Source organism: Danio aesculapii, chromosome 12 (assembly GCF_903798145.1).
Source record: "Danio aesculapii chromosome 12, fDanAes4.1, whole genome shotgun sequence".
NCBI classification, from domain to species: domain Eukaryota; kingdom Metazoa; phylum Chordata; class Actinopteri; order Cypriniformes; family Danionidae; genus Danio; species Danio aesculapii.
In genome coordinates, this window is record NC_079446.1 from 33,710,313 (window position 1) to 33,737,319 (window position 27,007).

General features: G+C 34.3%; 1 protein-coding gene across 1 annotated transcript in view; it reads left to right on the top strand.

Annotated features, from left to right (window-relative positions):
• Positions 1-27,007, top strand: part of ankfn1 (ankyrin repeat and fibronectin type III domain containing 1) — a 176,767-nt gene that overhangs the window by 1,186 nt on the left and 148,574 nt on the right. Inside the window, exons 3-5 of the mRNA XM_056470222.1 lie at positions 2,160-2,284; positions 2,525-2,677; positions 8,664-8,896. Coding sequence (XP_056326197.1) covers positions 2,160-2,284; positions 2,525-2,677; positions 8,664-8,896 — 511 coding nt within the window. The remainder of the gene's footprint in view (positions 1-2,159; positions 2,285-2,524; positions 2,678-8,663; positions 8,897-27,007) is intronic.

Below are 27,007 nucleotides of genomic sequence, written 5' to 3' on the forward strand. Positions count from 1 at the left end.
TTAAGATAGTTCAGTATGATGCAATTTACTTTCTTTGTGCGATTTGATTGGACGGGAATCGCAGGATTGATTTTTCACTACCTTATTAAAAGTAGTGACTGCAGGTTGAAGGAAAGAGTGGAGTAAAGTCAGATAACGCAATAAAATGTACTCAAGAAAAAGTAAAGGTACACATTTTTATAACTACTTAGTAAATTACAATTCCTGAGAAAAACTACTCAATTAAAGTAATTTGAATTTGTAATTCGTTACTTTACACCACTGCAAACTTTAATTTTAGAGTTACATTTTTAATGTCCTCTGATTTAGGTGACTTTGTACACTGGAATTCTAAAAATATATAATTTTTTTCTGTAACTGTGGTCTTTGGTGAGTCATAAACTGTAACTTTAATGGCTACTGGCAGTACAAAAAAACATATACATGCATAACAAAATTAACACACGTGGCTTCTGGCGTAACAATGAGGTGTTTTGAAACTAAATCATCAGTATGTGCAAGCACCTGAACATTATTAAATTGAATCCACAGGCTCAGCAAATGGTCTTGAGTGCTTTCATGAGAGTTTGGAGCTTCAGTTTCCCGTTGTATAATGACATTTGTTCAATACAAACACAAATGTTAGCTAGCGCTGTTTGTTTCCAACTTTCTTAGGTTACAGCTTCCACGATTATTGAAAGTATGCACCATTTTTGTGATTTAAAATACAACACATATGTTCTCCCTCTCCATTCTAAACAAACTGTATCAACTTACATATGAGTTAACTTCAAGCCTGTGGATTTGAGATAACAATGTTCAGTGTCTTGCACTGATTGATTGTTTGGCTTCACAAGACCTGAATGTATTATCAAGGAGCCACAGATGTTAATTTTGCAAACTACAGAAAACTACGGAAAACGAGACAAATTTTAATTACACTTACATGTTATGATCCAGAGGAAGAAGAAACTGGTTCATATGAACTGTAATAGTTACTGACAAAGTCTGACGAATTCCCATACATAATAGTCTCTGCTGCTTCTTCCTTTAATAGCAAAACCAACGAATCCCGCGTTACAGCGTAGGTTATTGTCAAAAATCAGAAAAAAAAACAGCACTAGGTTGGCTATACTGTACTATTGTTGTGAAAATGAACTTTAACCCTTTATTCCCTGCAGCCAAATCTCTATCTGTCAGTGATCGTCATATTCGTGTCATGATCAGTCCCGTAATACCCCGTGCTCCGCTAGTGTCTGAAGGGAAAGGTGCATTTTTTCACATTTTACTGGAACCGGCTCTTCATATTTGATGATGTACCGTATCAACGTTGATGCATTCAAGCAAAAGATCCAAACCCAACATGATTTATTTATTAGACTCTGAGTTGACTATTTTGTTAAAGAATCATTAGTTTTAAACATGGTGCACTTTCAGATTTAAACCTCAGCTGGATGTTTTCATTCACATAGAGCTGTGTTACACACTGCATGGAAGGTCATTTTCAATGTAAAATTTCAAAATGTACCCATAAAAAAAGTAAATTAAGAGTAAATATAAATGCCAAATGTTCATTTTTAGGTCTCTAAAATATGAACAGTGAAACAAATTAAAATATCAAGACCACCGTGTTAGCCAGTAAAACTGTCTAAAGAGTGTCTAAGCTCTAATGTAGAGTATCAGTGTCTAATGTTGCGTTGGGTCTAAGAAGGTCAATGAAATGCTGCACTGGACAATATTATACTTGATTGTTTTCATAGTTTAAATTCTGATTTCAAGCATAGTTTTCATATTTTATATCACATATTCATAATAATATTCAAAAATATTAAATTCACAGAACCATTATGCCAAATAAATGGTGAAATTTGCCTGTAAGTCAGCTAGGCACCATCATAACTTGCCCAACTCTCTTTTTCCTCATTGGTGCAGGCTGCTGAGAGATGTCAGCCAGATGTTTTATGTACTGTGTATGCATTAATAATGTGTGCAGACTTTGTTTGCCAACGTCTGTTTGGCACCACCAGCAGGAACCTGTGCCGAGAAGTGACCTCAGGTCCAAAACATTAGCCCTGTAGATAATTGGCTGTGAAAATTGGCTTCGTTAATGACTGTAGAAAAAAACTTGCCACGATCAGCATACATTAACAGCTTGTATTTTTTCCCCCATATACACTCAGAAATGGCTCAAGATGTCTTATGAGGCCGAGAAAACTTGCCTGTTGGCTCCACAGGAATCACAAACACCATGTGTCTACCACACAACTAATGAGAAATATGAAATCCCAGGAATGGGAGACGACAGGTACTGAAAATGTAATATATATGTGTAAATTAAATATACTGTATATCACTGTGTATTCTATATTCAGTGAATGTCTAGAAATTGTGCAGCCTTTAAAAAAAAATCTATTTTATTTAATAAAGAACTGATTGAATAAAATGCTAAGCACTATTTGTTACTGTGTTCTCTTAATGCATCCGTTTAATAGGTTTGATTAAACAAAACGTAACCTATATGTCTTATTTTACTCATGCATTTCAGTGTTTTAGAGATGCTCAGCTACTCCAAATTCTCGGATCTGGAGACGTGGCTCTGTATGCCGTCTACTTTGTTACCCAGAAGCAGGGATTCGGTTTGCTCCTTGCCACCACCATCCCATGAGAACGGCACTGCCAACACAGACAGAGAATCCAGGTTATGTGTTTGTGAGAGAATTCTGAGTCAGACATGTTCATGTTTCTTTGTTAGAAACCAGTCGGATGGCTTTTTAAAGTGGGGGTTTTAGCTTAGGGTAATTTTCATATTCAACCAGGAATCTAACGTACTGTATGTTTGTTTAGGCTGTTAGCTTGGTACACATTGACTAACTTGATTGTACAAACATTAAAAAAAAACAAATTTTCTTCAGTTTAATTATTTGATAGCTGTAATGCTCAATTCTAGTTTAAAACAAATTATTTACCTGCACATTTTGCAAGTTAGATGTATTTTGTATGGGACCCTGGACCACAAAACAAGTCTTATGTTGCAATGGTTTTGGTAACTCCAAGTGTTCCCTTTACTTTTTTGAGCAGTATAATTTATGGGTTAAAATGATTTTTTTTCTTATATGCCAAAAATGGTCATTTTAGAAGAAAATTTCAGATGACACTTAGAGGCTTTTGCATGTGAACTCTTCAAATAAATACAATAAACCATGATAATGTTTTGCACACACAAAACACACACACACACACACACACACACACACACACACACACACACACACACACACACACACACACACACACACACACACACACACACACACACACACACACACACACACACACACACACACACACACACATAGTTGTATCTCAACCTAAATCGTACAATACATTAAATATAATAATATTAAATAATAATTTATTGTCAAATAAAAAGTCATCATGTGTAAATAATTTTATTTCAGGGTCACATGTAAATAATTTCAGCATTCTGCCTAATAAATTAGCTATCCAATAGCTGAGATGTGCAGCCAGCTGGTCATTATTTGAAAACTACAAAAAAAAAAAAAAAGGAATAAAAAAAAAAAAACTGCAATTACTGGACTTATTAAACAATAAAATATTTAAAATTGGTAAACAACAACACTTGTCAAGTACTAAATAACCAGAATAAATATCCTGCAATGCATATTTAGAAAAAGATAAAATAAATGTAGTCTTTTTGAACCTTTATACTGAGCCACTAACCTTTAAACCACTATGCTACGCATTATTCAGCAATATATCTTTAATACTTTAAAATACAATAGAATGTATTGTTTCATATACTTTGATAAGTACGCTTCAGAATAAGTATATTAGGTATAATGCCAAGAACTTTGAGAATAAGTACATTTTTACATAAATATATGTCTCATTGAATAAAACTCAGGCAACATGGTGGCTTAGTGGCTCAGCATTGTCGCCTCACAGCAAGAAGGTAGCTGGTTCGAGTCCCAGCTGAGTCAGTTGGCATTTCTGTGTGGAGTTTGCATGTTCTTGAACAAACTAAACTGGGCGTATTGTTAAAAACATATGCTGGATAAATTGACGGTTCATTCCGCTGTGGCGACCCCTGTTGAATAAAGGGACTAAGCCGAAGGAGAACGAACGAAAGAATGAATAAACCTCAAACCTATATTCAGACATATTGTATTTCCCCAAAGATGTATCGAAACAATGAAATGACTGCAATTCTTGCAGTGGCCACGTGATGTCATTGTTTACACATCAAAGCCATGTTTCTGCTCAAGCCATTTCTAAACAAAATCAAGTATGTACTGTTTTGTACAAGATTGTGATGGTCATTCAAGTGACTCTCCTTCAGTATTTCTCTCTGATTACTTCTTTCAAGACTCCAAAAACACACTTGTTTTCTTCACAAACACCTTTGAGTGGACATTGCAAATATAAGTTGTGCACAGAAGAGGGAAGCACAAGTAGAATCAGTGTAGCGTTTCAGGATTTCAATATCCAATCAAAACCAATTATGCCTTCTCAGATACCTTTTATATTTAAGCTCAAAAAAACATGATCTACAAAGCATAAAGAAAGAACGCAATGCACACAATGACCAAGACCAGTTAATATTGCTTTAATCCAGCCTGGGGTAGAAAAGGAAAACAACCTGCCATCCAAACTTTATGTAATCAGGCTACATTCATAAGCCACAGCCGAGCCATTTATTAAAAAACAAAAAAGCCGGGTTTCATACTGCGATGGTGTTATTACATCTCACAGTGGAAACAAAGCATTCACTGGAAACTCGCAACAGTTAATCAAGCCCCACAAAAGCAACTCCACCATCAGATATGCGCTACACTTGACTCTTGACAGAGTGATATGGCTTTTGGTGAGTGCGGCTGGTACACTTTAGCTGAAGGTGCAATTTAATATTTATGCTGTGGCGCTGAATGCTCAGTGGGACTTCTTCTTTTTTTTAAAGCAGGGGGCTTCTTTTTACCCCAGAGCGATTGGGTTGTTGATTTGACTATGAAAAGGCTTTAACTATGGGAAGTCCTGGGCAAAGAACTGTAGCGTTAGATGTCGCAGGTGCGTTTTAATATGCTGATCATGGCTCATGTAAAATCATATGGGAAGCTCTTAATTACATGTGTTACCTGAAGAGGGAAACATGTTTGCAATGGAACGGATTGTTCAGTATTTGTTCAGAAGAAAAAAGTCAGGATCTCACAAGAGAGGATCATGGAAAAGCCAAAGCTATACACTTCCAGATTCAAGGTACTGTCTGTTCCCAACCTGAAATTTAAAAACAATATTGTGTTTTAATATTTGATTTTTGATAGGCTGTAAAAAAAAGCAAAATAGCATGGCGTGCAAGCTTGAATATATTTGATATAGGTTAAAAATTGTAGTTCATTACAAATTATAATTGTAGTTGGTTGTTTGGATTCGTTTTTGATTACTTTTACATTGCTTTTGATCTAAATTGTTGATCACATGACAGTTAAGTGTGTTTAACATTAAATTACACTATGTGAGGGTTTCCCACAATGCTGTGTGGATAATCAATTGTTACATACTTACTTGCTTTATTTATAAGTGCAAAATGAATTGGAGGATGAATTATTTCCTGGTTAAATTATAGTTAATTGTTTGATGATTGAGAAATTAATTGTACTCTGAAATCTGATTACATAATCCAGATTACATGTCATCAGATACAACCCAGCACACTGTACACCCAACTGGTGTCATTACTAAAGATATTAAGTCAATATAACTTGACATTTCTTAAAATACCAAGTTTTGGCATCGAAACGTAACAGGTGTGTTTAACTTACTCATTAGACAGCAAAGAGTTCTCTGAACTTAACATTTTAATTTCTTTAAATGATCGACGATGTCTCTGTTTAAAATGATTGGTTGCACTTAAAATTCTGCCTTGACAACCGCACTGATTGGTCGATATATGTTATATGACACAAGGTGGTCATTTTGCTTGTGATGCTGAATTTTGCTGAAACGGGCAGGACAGAGGCACTACCTAAACCCATCTGACAAAAAAGAAAAGTTAAATTAGTAAGTAGATATTGTCCGTAGTGTATGGTTGTCCAGGTTGGGGGTTGAGCGTTGGGCTAACGATCCACCTCGTGAAAATTAGATGTTATGAAACACCAACATGGTACGGCTAAATATCAACTTCGATATAAACGGCCCTGGGAGTAAGTAAGTAAGTAAAGAATGTAAAAGCTGAAAAATTTGGAAGTTTAGTCTATTGGCCATTTTAAGTCATCGGTGCTTAAACATTTAAGTTAGCTGTACTTAAACATTAACGTTAATTCAATGAAGAGACATTTGGTTAACTCAATTAATTGAGTTGTCGATTTCCCATTACTCAAACAAACTGAGGGAATCACTTCATTTCAATTCATTTGAGTAGTCATGGTTTACAGTGCACTGACCACAAAAACATTTAAACTCTATGCAAACTCATAATTTATAATATTAATTTTGCTAATGCACAATGTTATTCTTCAGGTGAACAATTAATCTGTGCAAGTTAATCCACAGAAAAAATGATCAATCTTGGTTATCTTCAATAAACATCTTTTGGAGCGGTGGTCCTTCTCTGTCTTAACCATACCCCTCTTATTGTTAGTTTGCTATTAGGTAATGAAGCCCGGCCTCTACTCGATATTCAGTACTAGATATTCATACTGAACTAAAAGTCTGAGGACTTTCAGGTATAAAGTAAGGACAAATATCTAAGGTCACACGTTATTAAAAGTTAGCTCTGGCCTTTAACAAACAGTTAACTGTGACTTTTAGCTCAACAAACACCTAATTTTAGACCTAATAGTTAGTAGTTTAGGTATTAGGTATTAGGGATGTAGAATAGTCATGCAGAAAATATACTTTAAAACTACTAATAAACAGCCAATATCTTAACAATAGGCAGGTAATAAGCCACTAGTTAGTATTGAGATGAGTGATCATACTCATTTTTACATTCTGCCAGCGTCTACGACTAATTTAGCTTATTCAATTTACCTATACCGCATGTCTTTGGACTGTGGGGGTAACCGGAGCACCCGGGGGAAAGCCACACGAACATGGGGAGAACATGCAAACTCCACACAGAAATGCCAACTGATCCATCCAGTGCTCAAACCAGCGACTTTCTTGCTGTGAGTTGATCGTGCTGCCCCAGAACAACAAGCAAATTAATTAATTATACAGGACATTGTAATGGTGGCAACTACCCAACACACAAATAATTACTCTTTAATTTTTGGGAGCCATGCGAAGTAAACCAGTAAAAAATGTTTTATTAAAAGTTTAGGAAAAACCAAGATAGCTTAATAAGAGCCACCAGTTACAACTACAAATCGATACATTTAACATTTTTCAATAACCATATCCATATCGCCACAACAATGTTAAACTAAAAAAAAAATTAAATAAAATAAATAAATAAACAATAAAAGTTAGAGAAACAAACATACGTATTACAGAGGTTTGGAATATTGAACAGCTTTTTTCGTAAAACTCAACAGATTAAATAAATTAAATAAATAACAGTTTAGGTCCCACTTTGTATTAAGTGGCCTTAACTACTATGTACTTGCACAAAAAATAAATACAGTGTACTTGTTGTGTTCATAATGTATTGTAGAATAGTACTGGTGGGATATGGGAAGGGATAGGTTTGGTGGTATGTATATGTTTAAGGGTGGGTTAAGGTGTAAGGGATGGTCAGAAATTAATTACAAATCAAAGATCAAAACACGGAGAAACAAGACTAGGAGACCGCGTTGAAATGTCACTTTACAGATAACAAGACTCGGCAATGGAAGTGAGAGTGTGTGGTGTTTAAATAGTGTCTGTAATCAGTCTTTGACAATGCTCAGGTGGTCCGAGTGTAATCAGTAGAGACTTGGAGCAGGTGTGTGTGGCATGCCTGAATATGTAGTCCATTAATGGCGGAATTGTAGTCAATGTGTGTTTGTGTGTGAGATCCAGCGATCTGGGAGTTATGATCGCTGGTGATCGTGACATTAGTGAAGGCCATCTAATATAAAGTGGGACTACAATTTATTTTACAGTTGACAAATTTAATGTTTCTATACAGATTTTAGTAGAAAGCTTGAGTTTACCTGTGAAAAATGAGATCCTTGTTAATAATATGGTACTTTATTACCTTCAACCCATTAAATCATAATGGTATTTTTCTTGTTGGCTTCAACAAAGGATGGACAATGGCTTTGATTTCTTACTGTGCCAAGCTTCCACTAAAACAATTGCTGCAGTGATTATTATTTTATGTAGCAAAAATAGCTCTATTTTTCACATCTGTATTGAGATGTATGCAAGAATGTACTCAAACTATGCACACAATATCCTCTCTACATGTTATTACCCATAATATAATGATTTACAGCAATCTGCCATTTTGTTCGTACACATTTTCCCACACATTTAATCCCCTGCCTTTTCTGACACACACTGAAAGCTGTAATTTTCTCAGCACTGATTGGTATTGGGTGGAAAAAAGTGCGTTTCATCACTGCTGGTATGACACATGCTGTGCAGTACAGGGGAGCTCAATTGTGATCATGAAAACATCCCGCAATGACAGCTAATTATAGTGGAGTGACAGCCGAAATGAAATCTCTTTTGTTCCACAGGCCCCCGGAGAACACGTCTATCAATCTGAGCCAGTGCCAGGAGAGGAAAACCCATCTATTGCCATCCTCACTGCTCATGCCAGTCTCAGCCTCCCCTACATCCTCAACGCCCCTCCGGACCACCTCAACTCCTCTGCCCAAACCCACTAGAGACTCCGGTCCGGGCGGTGTGAGTGTTCGCAAACGCCGGCGTCTGGCTGCTAGCCCTGGAGGACTGCACTGGGATGCATCAGGTATGCCAATCACAAACTGCATCTGTTTATCATGCTCTAAGATGCCAGCTACTTTCTTCCAGATGTTTATTGTCATTGTAGAAATGTAACAAAATTAATTTGGTAGCTCTCAGAGATAAGTAGTGTTAAAACAGGGTTTCTGTGGGTCAGTAAAAAGCATTAAAAGTTTGTAAAAAAAAACCCCATCATAAATATAATTAAAAACCATTAAATTTATTTATTGTTATTTTGAAAATAAATATTTTAATAGAGAAAATTTTAAATAGTTTTAAAAGAATCGAAAGCGTTTAATTTAGGGTGGTTTTACAGAAAATTCTATGTCGAATGACTGGAATATAAGACATATTACAATAAACTCACATAATATTATTTATTACGTAATATTTAAAACATTATTTAATATTTCATAATCAGTGATCAAAACAGTTCTGCATTTCTGGGGTACACACTGAGCTGTTTAGTTACAGAAAATTCCAGCTTTCAGTGACGTAAAGTATAATCATTTTACTGTTTTTAGTTATTTTTGATCAAATAAATGCAGTCAATGTTAGCACTTCCTTCAAAAATTTCAATCAATCAATCAATCAATCAATCAATCAATCAATCAATCAATCAATCAATCAATCAATCAATCAATCAATCAATCAATCAATCAATCAATCAACCAATCAATCAATCAATCAATCAATCAATTTTAATTGTCTTAACCCTTGTGCACTGTTCAAATTTACTACCCTATTATTATGTTAAGGCCGTCTCACACAGTGTGATTTTTATTTATTTATTTATTAATTTATGTGTTAATTTATTAAATTTTTTATTTTTATTTTATTTTTTTAAATTACATTTATATTTTAATATATAATCCTGAACGATTGTAGCATGTCAAACTGCCCGAACATAGCCCCCATTTCACACTGTAAGATCTCAGCTGTTCCTAAAGTCAGACTGAACGACAATGAAGACGTGCTAAACACGAAAGAAAATGCCCCTGGAGTTTGACTGTCCCGTGTTCTGAAATGATTCCTCACAGCAAATAGCGGCAATTTTGCACACGACTCAAAAATAAAACCAGGAAGAAAAAAACTGTTTTGACATTTCCCACGGTCGAGGAGAAATGTTGAGATAGGGCACACAAATCTGAAATTATGCGATGAAAAGTCAAAGCGCTACTGTAGTTGTCACCAAACTCTTCCACGCTAAAGCTCTGCCCAGGCTGGTTGATTGGCACTCCTTATTTGCAGTTGATTTATCATTTGCGGAGCCAGTTTGATTTATAGTTTGAGCATTTGATTTATCACTTCATTATTACTGGTTTAAACTGAGTTGATCATGAAAGTGATATATCAAATACATTTGATTTTTCATTTGACAATGCTTTTTTATTTATTATTTGATGGTTTAAGCATTTGATTTTATAATTTGGGTAGTTGTTTTGAGAGTTTGATTTATTATTTTTAGCCACTTTTTAGGCATTTTCATTTTAAAGGTGCAGTATGTAAGTTTGACACCCAGTGATTGAGCTAGGTATTGCATTTCTGGATCAAAACAAATGCAAGCGCAGGTTGCCAGATTGAGGACCAACAGGAGTGAGTCTGACGATTGAGCCTAAAAGCTGATTTAAATGATGTTCTATATAAAAACAACGACACATTAAAGAAGGAAAATTCTCCATAGTAAAAGGAGTTTTTCTAATCAACACCTCAAATTTATATTTTAGGAAAGGCTTCTATTTCTTGCAGCTGAACCCCAGAAAACTGACAATGATCACCTCAGGTACACCTCATGTGCTTTATTCAGTGTTAAATGCTAACAATGCGAGTTTGAATGCCATTTTACATTACATTTATTGCCATACTACTGAAAGCAGCAGCAGATAGTTTACCTCACATCTTGAAAATAAAATAAAGCATTTGAAATTGTACTTTAGAACTGTGACTCAAAACCAACACATATCAGTGGTTCAGCATGTACATTTAATAATGTTAAAGAGGCTTAATATGTATTAATTAAAGTATAAACCTTACCATTTTGTGAGTGAGTGCATATTCTGTGCTTCTGAATGGCTGTATTTAAATTTCTGTCATGTTTCGTCTGGTGCAAACAGCCCAATTGCTTATCACTGCACATCTCTTCACGTAGCGTGTCAGGACACGGGGTTACAATGTAACCTGCTCACCTAATGTTTACATTTGTAATATTTATATTATTTGCTAATTAATAACCTCATGTGATACTCTGAATCTGCGTCTCATTTCGGGGCTGTTACTGTCCACCGGAGGTAGCATTTTGGTCACGCGCGCATGCTTTGAGAGCCTTTCTAAATGAAATACGCGGTTTCCCAACAAGGCAACCTGGGGTACTGAAATGTAATTGGCTAAAGTGGCAGTGGCCTAGTTAAAAGAACCAAAACAAAGACAGCTATTTTGGCACGTTTTCAAAGCAGAATAACTGAGCATTGTTTTTCAGATAAACAAGAATGTTCACTCAGCATGTTTCTTACAGTAAATATTTGCAAACATATTATGGTATATTTAAGGTTTAAAAGAGTCAAAAACTTACATACAGCACCTTTAATTTTGTTTGGAAAAAACTTCCATAGAGATGTTTTAGTTACAGAACAATTCAGCTTTGAATTACTGGAATAAATTACATTTTACAATATTATAGCATATTTAAAATTTTCTAGTAAAATATAATAATTTGACTGTTTTTAATTCACTTTTTATTAAATAAATGCAGTCAATGTAAGCACTTGTATTGCATTGCACAACTATAGTAATAATACAGTCCTGAATGTACCCATTATTGCTATAGTTTTGCTATAGTTTCACTGCCTGATCTTCTCTGTTTGAGCACATTTGAGGCTCTTGAATGGATTGATTTTGTGTCCTGCCTCCTACATTTTGCTTGCAGTGCTGTTTGTTTTTATTTGCTTGATTGCCTGTTGCATCCAATTTCATCAAGCAATTTGCACAGTTTGACATACATATTTGTGAAATTCGAGGGCAGAGGTTCTCTGCAAAATTAATGACTCGAGTAATCTAGCTAATTGCTTCTGCCGGGGAATGATACTCTCACTGTGTTCTGTTGCAATTACCAGTGGTAAAATGACTGATGCTGTGATACACCGTCGTTATATGAAGCGCTAATTTACTATCGCAAATCTAGACTAGTTGTATAAATTTACATAACAGGACTCTACAATACTGTAATAAAAACGACACAAGATGCACGACTGGCATGAAGATCTGAGGGGCAAATTACACTGCAATTAAAGGGAGTATAGACCTGTCAATTTTCCATTTATTTCAAGCCATGGATATTTAGATCACCTCTCAGAAGAAGAAAAGCTGAGACATGTGAATAGACTAGAGGGGTCTGGATGCAGACTCGGCGCAGTTGCAATCTGAGCTGCATGCAATTCTTTTTAATGCCCACACCTAACCCCACCCCTAACCCTACCTCACAATGATATCACTAGCTCCATTGAGTGCATTGTGTCTGACATTGCATCTCTGATTTATGCAGTCTCAGCTTTCAAATCCAAGTCTGCATCTAGATACTATTGGAATAGACTGCAAATATGATCTATTTATAGCATATGCAGTGGTAATTTAGTCTCAAAAAGTGTCTTAATAATTTACTAATATTACATTATGTTACAAAACTAAACTAAGGCTGCGGAATGTATCATTTCAGCATTGATATTGTAATGTTCTATCCACAATATAATCAGATCGAAGGATCTGCAATGTTGAGTTTGGATTATAGCTACAGAACACATGATTTTTAGAGTCACTTCAAAGTTTAATCATAATAGAGTAAAGTTATCATTTGCATGTGTTTTTAAGAGAGTTTCAAGAGAGTTTGTGCACAAGAAATGATGACATTTGGAGGTGTAACAAAGATTAATTGTATTAAATTATTTTTAATCTTTTTATTGTTTTTTTTATTGAGAGATGTAAACAGTAATGTCCATTGTTAATTCCATCCCATAAATCCTAACTCAATTACCAAAACAAGAAAATTATTAGCACCCCTATGTATTTTTCCCCCAATTTTTGTTTAAAGGAGAGAAGTTTTTTTTCTACACATTTCTAAATATAATAGTTTTAATAACTCATTTCTAATAACTGATATATTTTATCTTTTCCATGATGACAGTAAAAAATATTTTACTAGATATTTTTCAAGACACTTCTATACAGCTTAAAGTGACATTTAAAGACTTAACTAGGGTAATTAGGTTAACTAGGTTAGGGTAATTAAGCAAGTTATTATGATGATGGTTTGTTCTGTAGACTATTGAAAAAAAAAATAGTGTAAAGGGGCTAATAATTTTGATCTTAAAATATTTTTAAAAAAAAGACTTGCTCCAGAAGAAAAAATATTATCAGTCATACTGTGAAAATTTCCTTGCTCAGTTAAACATAATTTGGGAAATATATATAAAAATATGAAAAAATGTATTTAATTATTTATTTAATTATTTAATTTATACAATGAAGACTGTATAGTAGGGCTGAACAATATATCGTTTGAGCATTGATATCGAAACGTGTGGATCTGTAAAAGTCACATCACAGGATTAGATTATGTACAATGATGACCATGTTATTTTACATTTGATTGTTCTGCATTTCTGTACTCGAATAATGTTAGACTCCCCAGAAAACCATAAAGCACTGTTTAAATATATTCATTTTTGCTGGTACTTTATTAGGTTAATTAATTATGTTAATTAATTAATATGGTAATTCATTATTATTATTATTATTTATGCAGATGCACATGACTTGATCACCACTGTTGATCTATATGAATAAAATCTGGTGAAATTATATTAATATCACATTATTTATTGCTGCAAAAAATATCCAATATCATGCAGCCCTACTATAGTGTTATTTTACATTTGCACTGCAAAAAAGGCTTTTCTCGAAATTTTTGTAAATTTTTTTCTAAATTTAAACCTAAAACCAGACTATTTTGCTTACTTCATAGCCATATTATTTAACTTGCATAAAAATCTCACTTAATTTTGACTTCTTATTTCTGAAAGTGAAAAGAAATATTTGTTGATATTTGGACTAGAAACGAGATGACTAATTAAGTACTAAGTAAATTGCATTGTGATTATTTAATTTCTGTTCCTGAATATTGTTAGACTCCACAGATAAAAAACCTCAAATAAAGCTATTCAAACTTTATTCTAAACTTTATCCTTTATTAACTTGATATTGCAGAAAAATAATATCGCAATATCAGATTTTTCCAATATTGTGCAGCCCTAGTCTAGTCAGTTTACATTAATTCACAAATTAAGCATAGAAATTCAACATAGTATAACTGTAAACTGTGTTTGATATCAGCGTTTTAACCAGGGTTATCCTGTATTTCCTGCTGTTTTTTGTTGTCAATCGTCAGAGAAGCCTCTGCCATTAGTGCTCTTGTTGTATGTGGAAATAACTCCTAATTGCAGGTTTATTTGTGGCTCTGCCCTGCAGGCGATGTTCATTAGCACTTTTGCAATAGTAGTGGTGAACCTTACTGATGGCATAATGAGCCATTCATTGTACAAGGACTTGTCAGCGAAAAGCAACATTTTCTGGTGCGGAGAGATGAGGAAGAGGCAGAGATATTTATTTAGTCACCGTCCAACTCCACCTACCCTTCAAACGGGTATTATCACTATCTTCAGGGGTGGCACAGAATTGCAGGAAACGACTTTTGTTAATGCCATAAACAGCTCTGCCTATCTCTGGAAGAGCGTACGACTGGTATGTAAACAGAAGATTGTGGAAGAAGGTTGTTGACCGTAAAATGTAAGTTCTGTGATCATTTACTCACCCTCATGTCTTTCCAATCCCTACTTTATTTGTTTCGTGGAACTCAATGGATATAGAATGATAAAACATCATCTTTGCAATGTGTGTGCATATGGTGACCATGCAGGGGCCATTAATGTTCCTAATAGCACTATATAATACTAATACTAATAGCACCATATAAAAGTCATCACAAAAAGCAGACGTTGCGGGTGAATTAGTAATGACAGAATATATATATATATATATGTATGTTTATGTATTTTTCTGAGCTATATTTGTGTGTGAGGTTGTGTTCAGAAGATCAAACTAGGATATTTATTTTTTTATTATTTATAGCAAAATAGCATATTTCTTTTATTATTGCTGGAGTTGCTTGTACTTGATTGTTTTTGGAACACCCAAATAATCTTGAATATATTGAGTATATTATACACCAGTTTTTTTTTTTGTAACTGAAAGCGTATAAATTTGCAAATCATAATAAAGAGCTAAATTTGAAAAAAATATATATCCAGATGGATTTAAAGGGGTGGTTCACCCCAAATAAAAATTCTGTCATCATTTAATCACCCTTTACTTGTTCAAAACCTGTTTGAGTTTCAAACCTGTTAAACACAAAATAAGTTTTTTTTTTTTTTTTTTAATGTTGGAAACCTGTCACTATTGACTTCCATTGTATTTGTTTTTTCTACTATGGATGTCAATGGTTACCGGTTTTTAACATTCTTCAAAGTGTATTCTTTAGTGTTCAACAGAAAAATGAAACCCAAACAGGTTTGTAACCACTCGATGGAGAGTAAATAGTGAGTGAGTTTTAACTTTGGGGTGAACTCTTTAAATCTCTTTAAGACTAAAAAGTCAAAGGTTTGGAGACTTTAAGACTTTACTTTTTTTTACTGTAAACATTTTTATTAAAGTAGGCATTGGAAAGACATAAGGGTGAGTAAATGATAACAGAACTTGCATTTTTTTATTTTGAAACTCAAGCCTCCATTTATTTGGTCAAAAATAATTAATGTAGTTACAAAATTGGGTGACACGGTGGCTCAGTGGTTAGCACTGTCACCTCACAGCAAGAGGGTTGCTGGTTCGAGTCCCGGTTGGGCCAGTTGGTGTTTCTGTGTGGAGTTTGCATGTTCTCCGTGTGTTTCCTCCGGTTTCCATAAAGACATGCACTACAGGTCTATTGGATGAACTAAATTGAACATAGTGTATGTGTGAATAAGTGTTTATGCGTGTTTCTCAGTACTGGGTTGCAGGTGGTAGGTAAAAACAATGCTGAAATAGTTGGTGGTTCATTCCACTGTGGCGACCCCTGATAAATAAAGGACGAAGCTGAAGGAAAATGTATGAATGAATGAATGTACAGAATTATTGTCAAATAGTAATGCAACTGAATATATTGACCAAAAATGTGTCATAATATGCTGTTTTGCTGCCCAAGAAACATTTCTGAATAGTAGCAATGTTGAAAGCTGTAATGAATTACCAATTTAATGTAATGAATTAACATTTATAAATGTACCATTTATAACTTTACAATAAAAATGCTGTTAATTTGAACTTTATTTTCATCAAATAATCCTGAAAAGCTTCCCAGTGTTGCAGCTAGAAGGGAATCCACTGCGTAAAACATATGCTGGATTAGTTGGCGGTTCATTCCGCTGTGGCAACCCCTGATAAATAAGGGACTAGGCCAAAGGAAAATGAATGAAAAATATGAAGCATTGATGATGATAACAAGAACTATTATTAATGATTAAGCACAAAGGATATTAGGTCATAATGGAACATCAAATCAGCTAGAATTAGAATGGATTTTCTGAAGGATTGTATGACGCTAAAGATTGGCAATATAGATATTATAAAAGAAAACCATTTTTTAAATGATAATATTACTTCACAATATTAAAATATTTTATATCAAATATGATATATAAACAACTGTGTAGTATTTCCCACTTAATTCCCACATCAAATATCGCATTCGCAACAAAAACGTGATCAAATGTCAGTCTGACGCAGGGGTTTCAATGCTAGCTTTATCAGATTGAAAGATTTGCAAAACATCACTATTGTAAGCACGATGGTAAACAGCGATAGTGTTTTCCACACCTTTGTTTAGTCTGTCGAAGGGTCCATGTTTTCCATACCTAAATTCACCCTCGGGCTGAAAGCAAAAGGAATGAAAAGGAAAGTGGAGTTGAAGCGATGCCCCTCTAGGGATTCTGGGATTGTTTCCACTGAATGTTCGGCACACATATTGATGTCAACAGTGGCGTCAGAATCAATATTTTATCCAGAGAGCCGCAATGGGCGCTGGGTTTTATCTTGCTTTAATGACACCCGCATGTGTAACAGAATGAGGATTGTTTTCAGCTGCTCTGCTTCTGTTTTTAACCAGGACGTGAGAATCAGCCTTAATGTGCTCAATGATACAATCAGTGTTAGATAAGCCCTGTGTATGGGGAAAAACGCTAAATGGTGAAAGCCGGAAATTATATAGGATGAAAAAGGCAGGCTGGATAAAAGCAGTTCAGTCATTCAGATGCTTTGTTCATTCATATTTTTGTGATTTGATACATCAATTTATAGTATGAAAAAAGGATGATGTTGTATGAAAAAATATAGTAAGATCTGTACAATTGAAGATAAATTATGCATTAAATTTATTGTGATCTAATAAATTCACTCCATTTATAAAGAAGTCGATACTTTATTCAAGCAAGGATACTTGAAATTCACATTTTTCTGCTTCTAATAAATGCTGTAGAATACTCAAAATAATCATGTTAAAAATAATGACACATGTCCTTAAGTTAGAATGTTAAAATTACACTCACTGGCCACTTTATTAGGTACTCCTTACTAGTAACGGGTTGGACCCCATTTTGCCTTCAGAACTGCCTTAACCCTTCTTGTCCACCGACCATCCGAATGCCGTAGCAGAAATCAAGACTCATCAGACCAGGCAAAAATTTTTCTAATCTTATATTGTCCAATTTTGGTGAGCCTGTGTGAATTGTAGCCTCAGTTTCCTGTTCTTAGCTGAGAGGAGTGGCACCTAGTGTGGTCTACTGCTACTGTAGCCCATCCGCCTCATGTTTGGATACGTTGTGCGTTTAGAGATGCTCTTCTGCAGACCTCGGTAGTAACGAGTGGTTATTTGAGTTACTGTTGCCTTTCTATCAGCACAAACCAATCTGGCCATTCTCCTCCGACCTCTGGCATCAACAAGGCATTTGCGCTCACAGAACTGCCGCTCACTGGATGTTTTCTCTTTTCGGACCATTCTCTGTAAACCCTTGAGATGGTTGTGCATGAAAATCCCAGTAGATCAGCAGTTTCTGAAATACTCAGACCAGCCCGTCTGGCACCAACAACCATGCCTTATTTAAAGTCACTTAAAGCACCTTTCTTCCCCATTCTGATGCTCAGTTTGAACTGCAGCAGATCGTCTTGACCATGTCTACATGCCTAAATGCATTGAGTTGCTGCCATGTGATTGGCTGATTTGAAATTTGCAATAATGAGAAGTTGGCCGGTGAGTATATTTATGAATGAATGATGAAAAATAAAATAGAATAATAAAATTATATTTAAAAAATGCTATTTTTAAAAAATTCTATTGGTCAGAGAATCTTCAAAAAATCATATTGGGGTTTTCATAAACAAAAAATAAATATGACAGATTTTTAAAACATTAAAAATAATGACAAATGTAGCCAAATTGGCATGTTAGAAGAGTTTATGAATGAATGATGAAAGATAAAATAGGAAAATATAATAAATGCTATTCTTTCAAATGTTCTATTGGTCATAGAATCCTCAAAAAATCATGTTGTGCTTTTCATAAACAAAAATATACAGGGCAGATATTTTTAGCTTTGAAAATAATGACAAATCTCGCCAAATTGGCATGTTAGAAGAGTTTATGATTAAATGATGAAAGATAAAATAGGAAAATATAATAAATTATGTTCTTTTACATTTTCTATTGGTCATAATATCCTCAAAAAATCATGTTGTGCATTTAAAAAAAAAAAGAAAGAAAAGAAAATAGGACAGATACTTTCAACGTATAAAGAATTACAAATGTTACCAAACTAGCATGTTAGAATAATTTATGGATGAATGATGAAAGATAAAATAAAAAATATATAATGCGCTGTTCTTTTAAATTTTCTATTGGTCTTACACGATTAAAAAAAGCAATGGGACAGATATTTTCATCATTAAAATAAATGACATGTTATTAAGTTAGCATGTTAGAACACTTTATGAATGAATGATAAAAAAATATATATAATAAATGCAGTTCTAGAATCCTGTGAAATCATATAATGGATTCAATAAAAATAAATTGGACAGATGTTTTCAACATTGAAAATAGTTACAAATGTTGCCAAATTAGCAGATTAGAATTATTTATAAATGAATTATGAAAAAGGGGAAACAAGAATGAATAAACCTTAAAGTTCAGCTTTGAATTAGGCAAATTAGTTATATAATAAAATGGAGTCACACATAGACTGCAATTATTATTATAGAGTTATTTTGAAATAATATTTCATAATATAACTGTTTGTATGTTTAATCAAATAATGCCTAATTTGTGAGAATAAGTCAAATATTAAAAATATATATATATATATAATAACAAAACATGATTTAATTAATATTTAATAGATAACTTCAATAAAATACAGCTTTTTTTCTTCAGTTTTTTTAAGCGAAACTGAATTTTGTACAATAGTTTTTGCAATATTTTCATAATAAGCTGTAAATGCTGGTCAGTGATGAAGATAATTAAATTATGTGTCATATTTAAGTCATGAAATTTAAATGATTTATTTTTTTGAATTATAAATGGTTCTGTAATTTAAATGAAACTGACGAGGAGCTCATTAAATCTATCTATTTTAATAAAAAAACTGGACAATTTTAATGATCATTGAAGTGTGCTATTTGCATTTGGTAATATTTCATCTTTATCTTTTTTTCTTTTAAATAAGACAATGAATTTGTCACCAATATAATCTTTTGAGATAATCGAGCACACTTTGATTAGTTTGATTAGCAGCTTATTTAATTGTTCATCTCCCTCAGTTGTCCAGCAGAGGTCACTGTTGTTTTTGTGCTTGGCCGCAGAAGTGGTTCTCCTCAAGATAAGAGTGAGTAATAGCAAAGAGTAGACTTATTTCTGTTTTTAAGCCACCGCTCTATTGAATTGTATTCTGTAATTTGGGAACAGGACGTGCTGTGAGGCTCAGATGGACAGTCTGTACCAAAGCCTTTGTTTCTGCCCCATTAAAATGTCAGCTGTCATTCAAACCGCGAGCTGCTGATTAACCACACAGCCGTGAGTCAGCATTAAATTAAATCACGGCCAATTTGCATTTAATGACAGATGATTTGCACAGTCGCTGAGGATAAATATCACCATTACATAAGATCAGACTACTCATATGTTCCTGAGGTTAAAGCTTGTTTTCTAGGATCACCGTACAAAATAATATATATAATACACTCCCCCATCTGCCATTGGCCAGTCGTACAGATGATCCCCCTTCCAAAAAAATTGTTTGAGCAAATGATGTTGTGTCAGGTTGCAGATGCTGATTTTTACATGTTACTAGGCAGCATTTGTAAATATGCTTAATTAAAAGATCTGTTACTTTACGAAAATAATAATACATTTATAAAAATACAATAATAATGATAATAATAATTCCCTAAGGACTTATTATGTGGTCTTTGTCACCATCTTGTGGCGAAGCGGCAACCGTCTTTGGTCTGCTATAGGGCTGTGCAATTAATTGAAATCGAATTGCAGTCGTGATTGGAAATGTTGCGATTATCTAATTGCAAGAGGCTGTGATATGAAATATATATTATTTAACTTCCCTCGCTCAGAGCAAATGTGTGACAGCCACCTGTGTGTGATAGTTTTACTAGCCAATTGAGTGAGCACACTTTCGTTCTGACCAATCAGAATTGCACAACCGAACTGTGGAACGCCCACAATAAATAAACAAACAAAAAGGAAAGTACGAATGAGTGGGATGATGTCATCTGCTGCTTCAAAAGCATTAATAGACTTATTATTATCAAAGAAAAACAGCATGTCGGTAATATGGGAATATCTTGGTTTCAAAGTCACAGACACCAAACAAAACCAGGTAATTTGTAAGAGTGGTTGCAGAACGAGGAGATACAAAAACCAGCACCTAAAAAAGCACCACAGGTGGCTATATAAGGAGCGTCCTGCTAAAAAGTCAACAACAAAAAAGGGGTGTCAAAATTAATTGTTTCTTCGGTGCACTGTGATGCACATGCGGACAATTTGGTATCAGTTCAATAATAGATCATAACCGGTTATTATGTACTGATGTCATTTATCTTATATGCGCTATATTGCAGTATGATACTATGGCGAGGGAGGTGAACGCGAGTATTTAAAACGCTCCAACTACTTAAAAACGCAGAAACTGTGCACAATTTCACTGCGTGTGTGTTTGCTGGACAGTCTTTCACTGACACTTGGGCCCAATCCCAATTCTACTCCTTAGCCCATTCCCTTACCCCTACCCCTACGTCAAGGGGTAGGAGTGTCCCAATTCTCTTTAGCTTGAAGGCTAAGGGGAAGGGGCGAATAGCCCTTCGAACGAAGATTTTCTAGGACCACACTCGAAAGGGTCTTTCTTACTCTAAAGGGTAAGAAAATTTCCCAGAATACACCAGCCAAAACATGCAGTATTGCTGAACCTGGAGGTAAGGAGATCCACAAATTGGTATTTTTTTTGTCATTATTATGCATTTTTCCAACAAACAAGCATGTGTTTTAATACCTTCATAACCGCGTCAGTGTTTTACCGTCATGCTTTAAAAAAAAACGCAAAAAAATTTGCGATCTATAGTCCCTAATAATAAATCCTGTACAGCTGTTCCTCAACATTCTGTCACTTGATGACACTGGAATACCCTGTCGGTAATGTCTAGCGGCTGGGAATAAGCTTTTTACAGTGTCTGCTATAATGTTAATGCTTGTTTTTGGTGTATTTACATTGATGAATGGCCACGGTGTAAATGCGCAGTATAGTTACGACCTAATTGCCACATTGAATCATTATGATAACATAATATATGCCTTCAGTGATTTCTTGAAGATAAATACCAAAAAAAAGAAAGCATAAGAAAGAACTCGCTAGACAAGGCTCAGAAAGTGAGCCGGATATTTCTATTTGTTTATTTGCCATAAATGCTCATGTTGTTCTCTGCATGTACTTGAGGTTTTGAAGGTACAGTTTATATATCTGACTGTTTGTATTAAAGGACAAAATTGTGTTACTAATAATATATAAATATAAATATATTTAAACATTTTAATACAAGAATTGCTGTGCTGAGAAGAAAATATAAAACTGTGTTTGAAAAGCATCGTCAATGCACTGTAATGGTCTGAGATATTGAATTGAAACGAATCGATGGTGTGATATTCATGACCGAACCGTAAGACCAGTGTACTGCCAGTGACACTCAATCTAGTAACAAGCAACAGCAAAGTACAATTTCAGAGATGTTTGTAAAAGTACAATTTCAGAGATAAGTTAATATTTTTTTAAGTTTCATTTTTTAACCAACACTCACTGCATTTTAGCAGTAAGAAGCTATGAGACGGATTGAGCTGAAGCTTGATCGCAAATCAAATCGAAATTGCAGTATCTGTCAAAAAATCGCAATTAGATATTTTCCCCAAATTGCAAAGCCCTAGTCTGCTCCTTACTAGTATGGAGCGGAAAATCTCAAAAATTATGAATATTAAAATAGGCACTGTCCTTCTAAATAAACTGTATAGTTGCAATCAATAGAACTACTGTACATTGTCTAAAAGTACATTATATTGTCCAACAGCTGCAATATTTGTCAAACTGTAGTGAGTTTGAACAGACAAAACCATTTATATATATATATATATATATATATATATATATATATATATATATATATATATATATATATATATATATATATATATATATATATATATATATATATATATATACACACACAAAAATATAGACAGTACACACAAATAAATTTTGACTTTAAATTTTATAACTTATTTTTGAATTGTTTGACAGCACTAATAAACATGGCAAGTCTTAATACAGAATAGTATATGCATAATTAATTAAAATGTTGTAAATTAAATGTAAACATAATGCATTATTTCTTATACAATGTTTTTTACTATTATTATTATTATTAAATAACAAGTAAAAATAAATAAATAATTGCTCTTTTTTTTTTTTCTCAAAATAACAAGCATACAATCTACTTCTCCACAGGAGCATGTATAATAATCATTAGTGCCATCATCCTACTTGCCTGTACATTATTACATCGTTACTGCGAATGTTCCCAGAATTCTCTACATTATAGGATTGTCCTTCTCTTATAGTACTCAATGACATTCTTTGTCTCTTCTGGCATTATATATTTATATATCTTTCACCATCCTGATGAATGAACAGTCCAGTGACCCTAAAGCCTGCACCTCTTCACCCTTCTCTTGTGAGGATGACAAAGATGGAGGCCAAACGGTGGTCATGGAAACTGGGCCTCATTAGCAGCAGCTGTAGTTAGTTTTAAGCCCTTAAGATTCTCCTCACGTCTGTAATTTAGTTGGACTTGGAGTTAAATTACACTTATCAAATGCTTTACTCTCGACCGCGCTTGAAAGACAGAAGCAGTGCCTCATCAACACGCAAGACGTCCTCCTGTCCGTCCATGGTCGTCTTTCTGATAAAATGGCTAATTGAACAAATTGGACTAATCCCATAATTTGGGTTTTGATCACTTATTTGACTTCAAAATGGGGTAATTTGACTCACTCATGCTGTAGAAGGGTTTATAAATGGTGTCAAATCTGTTTATTTATGAATCTTTGCTGTCATCAGACTCTCAAAACTCTACTGTGTTAGTGCCTCAGTGGCATGTCCTAAAAAGCTGAACATTCAGTAAAATTATTAAGATTTGACTTCTAAGAAAGGTGTGTACACTCTCAGAAATAAAGGTACAGGAGCTGTCACTGGGGCAGTACCTTTTCTAAAAATACATATTTGTTCCTGAAGGTCCATAATGGTAATTTGGGCACTTAAATGCACCTTTGAGGTACCACTGTGGACTCTTTGGGTACAAATATGTATTTTTTTAAAAGGTATTGCCCCAGTGACAGCTCCTGGATCTTTATTTTTGTGTATGGAAACTTGTTTCTGGCACTGAATAAAATATTAAAGGCCACATGAAACGGAAGTTGCTGAGGCTTTATTTCAGTATGTTGATGTACTTCCAACTGAAACTGAATATTGAGTAGGGGGCGGGGCTTTTTGCACATTATTCCCTCATGGCAAACTAATGGTAAAAAGGGTGTGGTTAAGAATATTGTTTGACATCAACAGAGGACCTCCACTTCAAGTTTTTGGACTATTATGCTAGAATGAGAGTACAGTTCCAAGCATACCCGCCAACACTCCTGTTTTTCCTGGGAGTTTCTTATATTTCAGAGCCATCTCCCGCCACCCTCCAATTTTGTTATGTCTTGCGGAAAACTCACGTATTTGCCAGACTTTTGGTACAGTCTGTAACACCCCTGGGTTGCCAATTTTGGTATTGTGTCTAATCGCAGTGGCCGAACAAAACCCAGTCCATAGTACAATTAATAACACCACCTCACCCCTGATTCAAATCCATGCCCCCACAAGCCAAACCTTTTTTTAGCGAGATGCTAATGGTCTAATCTGAAGTGATTTTTGCTATAAGCTAAGCTAAAAGTGCTCCCGCCATACCCGGAGATTTAAAACTGGTAAAACTCAACTGTTTAACATTTAAGTGACTTGTAAAAAGTGGAGTGTTCCTTTAGCCAGTTAGGCAACTGATTCTCCATTTAAAAAAAAGCTATGTGCTGTTCATTTAAAGGTCCTGTGAAGTGTTTTCAAATGTGCAATTTTATTCGATGTTTGACAATCTCAACCAAAACACGAAGAGAGAGTGAGACATAGTGTAGCTCCTCCCCTTTTAAAAAAACAGCCAATGACGTTTTGTTTTATCACCGCTCTGCCAGTGGGAGTGTTAGAGCTCAAGTACATCAAATGAAAAGCAAATGAGAATGTCTTGAAGGGGACGGGGCTTGTCAGATACTATAGAGCATTTGAAAATTTATGATTTGATGAGAAAATATTATGAGGTGACTTGACTAAAACCGTTGATCCATTTAGGCGAAAGTGACAAACTACAAGCTTTACATCCTTATAACAGTTTTATATCTCAAACACGCAAAATTTTTGGTGCGCACTACCTTATAGATATCTTAAAAATGAACAATATTCATACTAACATCTAAAAAACTTTAGTTTAATTTGACAGGACCTTTAAGCGTGCTCATCATCATGACAATAAATGGATGACACAGAAAGCCATTTGCGGAATGAATATCTCCCATGGAAATACAGAGTACCTTACTCACAAATTTATGAAAAGAAGCAACATCTCATTACACTGTATATATTCCTACCCGCAAAAAAATGTATCAGCATCAAAGTATTCAGCATTAATTCTGAAAAAACATGAGGCAGCTAGTTCATGATTTGATTCGTTGTGAACAGATTTTTTTTAAGTCAATCTTAAAGTGATTATTTCTTTTTGTATCTTTCTATCTGTCCAACAAAACAAGTGTGAATGATTCACAAGCTGGATAGATTTTGAGGTTGTTTCCCAAAAGCTTTGTTAGTTAACTGTGCTTGGTAAATTACATCGAACTGTAATGACATTACTTGCGACTTAACCTGTTGTTGCTTTGTCTGTCAATTTTGACTCAGCGATTCTTTTGTGTCTACGTAGAGAAGATTATCAGTGAAGTAAGCATTTAAAGTCTACTCTATTCATTAAACAAGTCTTTTATTAAATATTTACTGAGTTTTATTCTATTTAAAGCTTGTAATGCAGCATGACGCATGGATTCCCATTCATTTGTGTTACATAACTTCAATATTTAAAAGTATTTCGATTAAATTACTAGACCGGAGTAATCTAAAGGAATACATTTCTAGTTACTTTTAAAAAATGTTATAATCTGTAGTAAAATACAGTTTGAAAGTAACATTCCCAGACCTGGATGTAAACTTTTATATATGTTGGTTTAAACGGAATTTTGAGATATATACTTATATTTTCTAGTTATAAAGAATTAGATGAGAATAGGCAGAACTGTTTGTTATATACTTGTAACTGGTAAAAAAAGTCATAGTTATGAAAAAAAACCTGGCCCGCAATTTTCACTTGTGTACCAGGATTTTTTTCCCCACCATTATGTAATATGAAATCAGATCTGCTGGTTATTAATAATAGAATAAAGAATACTTGAATTGTGAGATGTTTACTTGCAATTGTGTGGTTAAAAATAGTCAGTATTATAAGAAAAATAGTCAGAATGGGTAGATTTAAACCCATTATTCTCACTTTTCTTCTTGCAAATTCTTTCCTTAAGAATAGTAAGATATCAGAGGTCATTGTCAACCTTTTAGGTATTTTATTAATAAATAAAAACAAATAATTATACGTTAAGTGCTAAATTATTGCAGTTTGTTATGTGAATGGGTACTGACAAAGGAAGTGCGGATCCAAATGCAGGTTTATTGAAAATGGTCAGGCTGTAACGGTCACGATCAGGAGCAAACAGATGTATGTAGGCAAATCCAGAGTCATAGTCGAATACACAGGCAGATGGTCAGACAGCAGACAGAAATAAATTAACAGAACAAAGCGAGAGTCAAAAATGGCATGGCAAGGAAAACACGTAGTGTTCATAAAACTGTTCAACAAGAGTCAGCAACGTCTGTATGTTTGTGTGCTGTATAAATAGTCCAACTAATCTAAAGTCTTTGAGCAGCTTCAGCTGTGTGTGTAGCAATCATATATAAGGATTATAAGGATTAGGATTACCAGGATTAGGAACCGGTGTGTGTGTGTGCAGTGCATGACTGGATCTTGTAGTCTATATAATGGCGGATTTGTAGTTCTATGTTATCTGTGTGTTTACCAGCGATCTGCCAGGATTAGATCACTAGGGATTGTGACACAGTTACTACATTTTCTGTTGTCTTAGTTTTTTCTTTTTGTGGTACCTATATTGTGAAATTTTAGTCCGGTATTGTATCAGCAACATAAATTTGGTATTATGCCAATTATACAACAGACAAGAACAGGTTGCCATTAT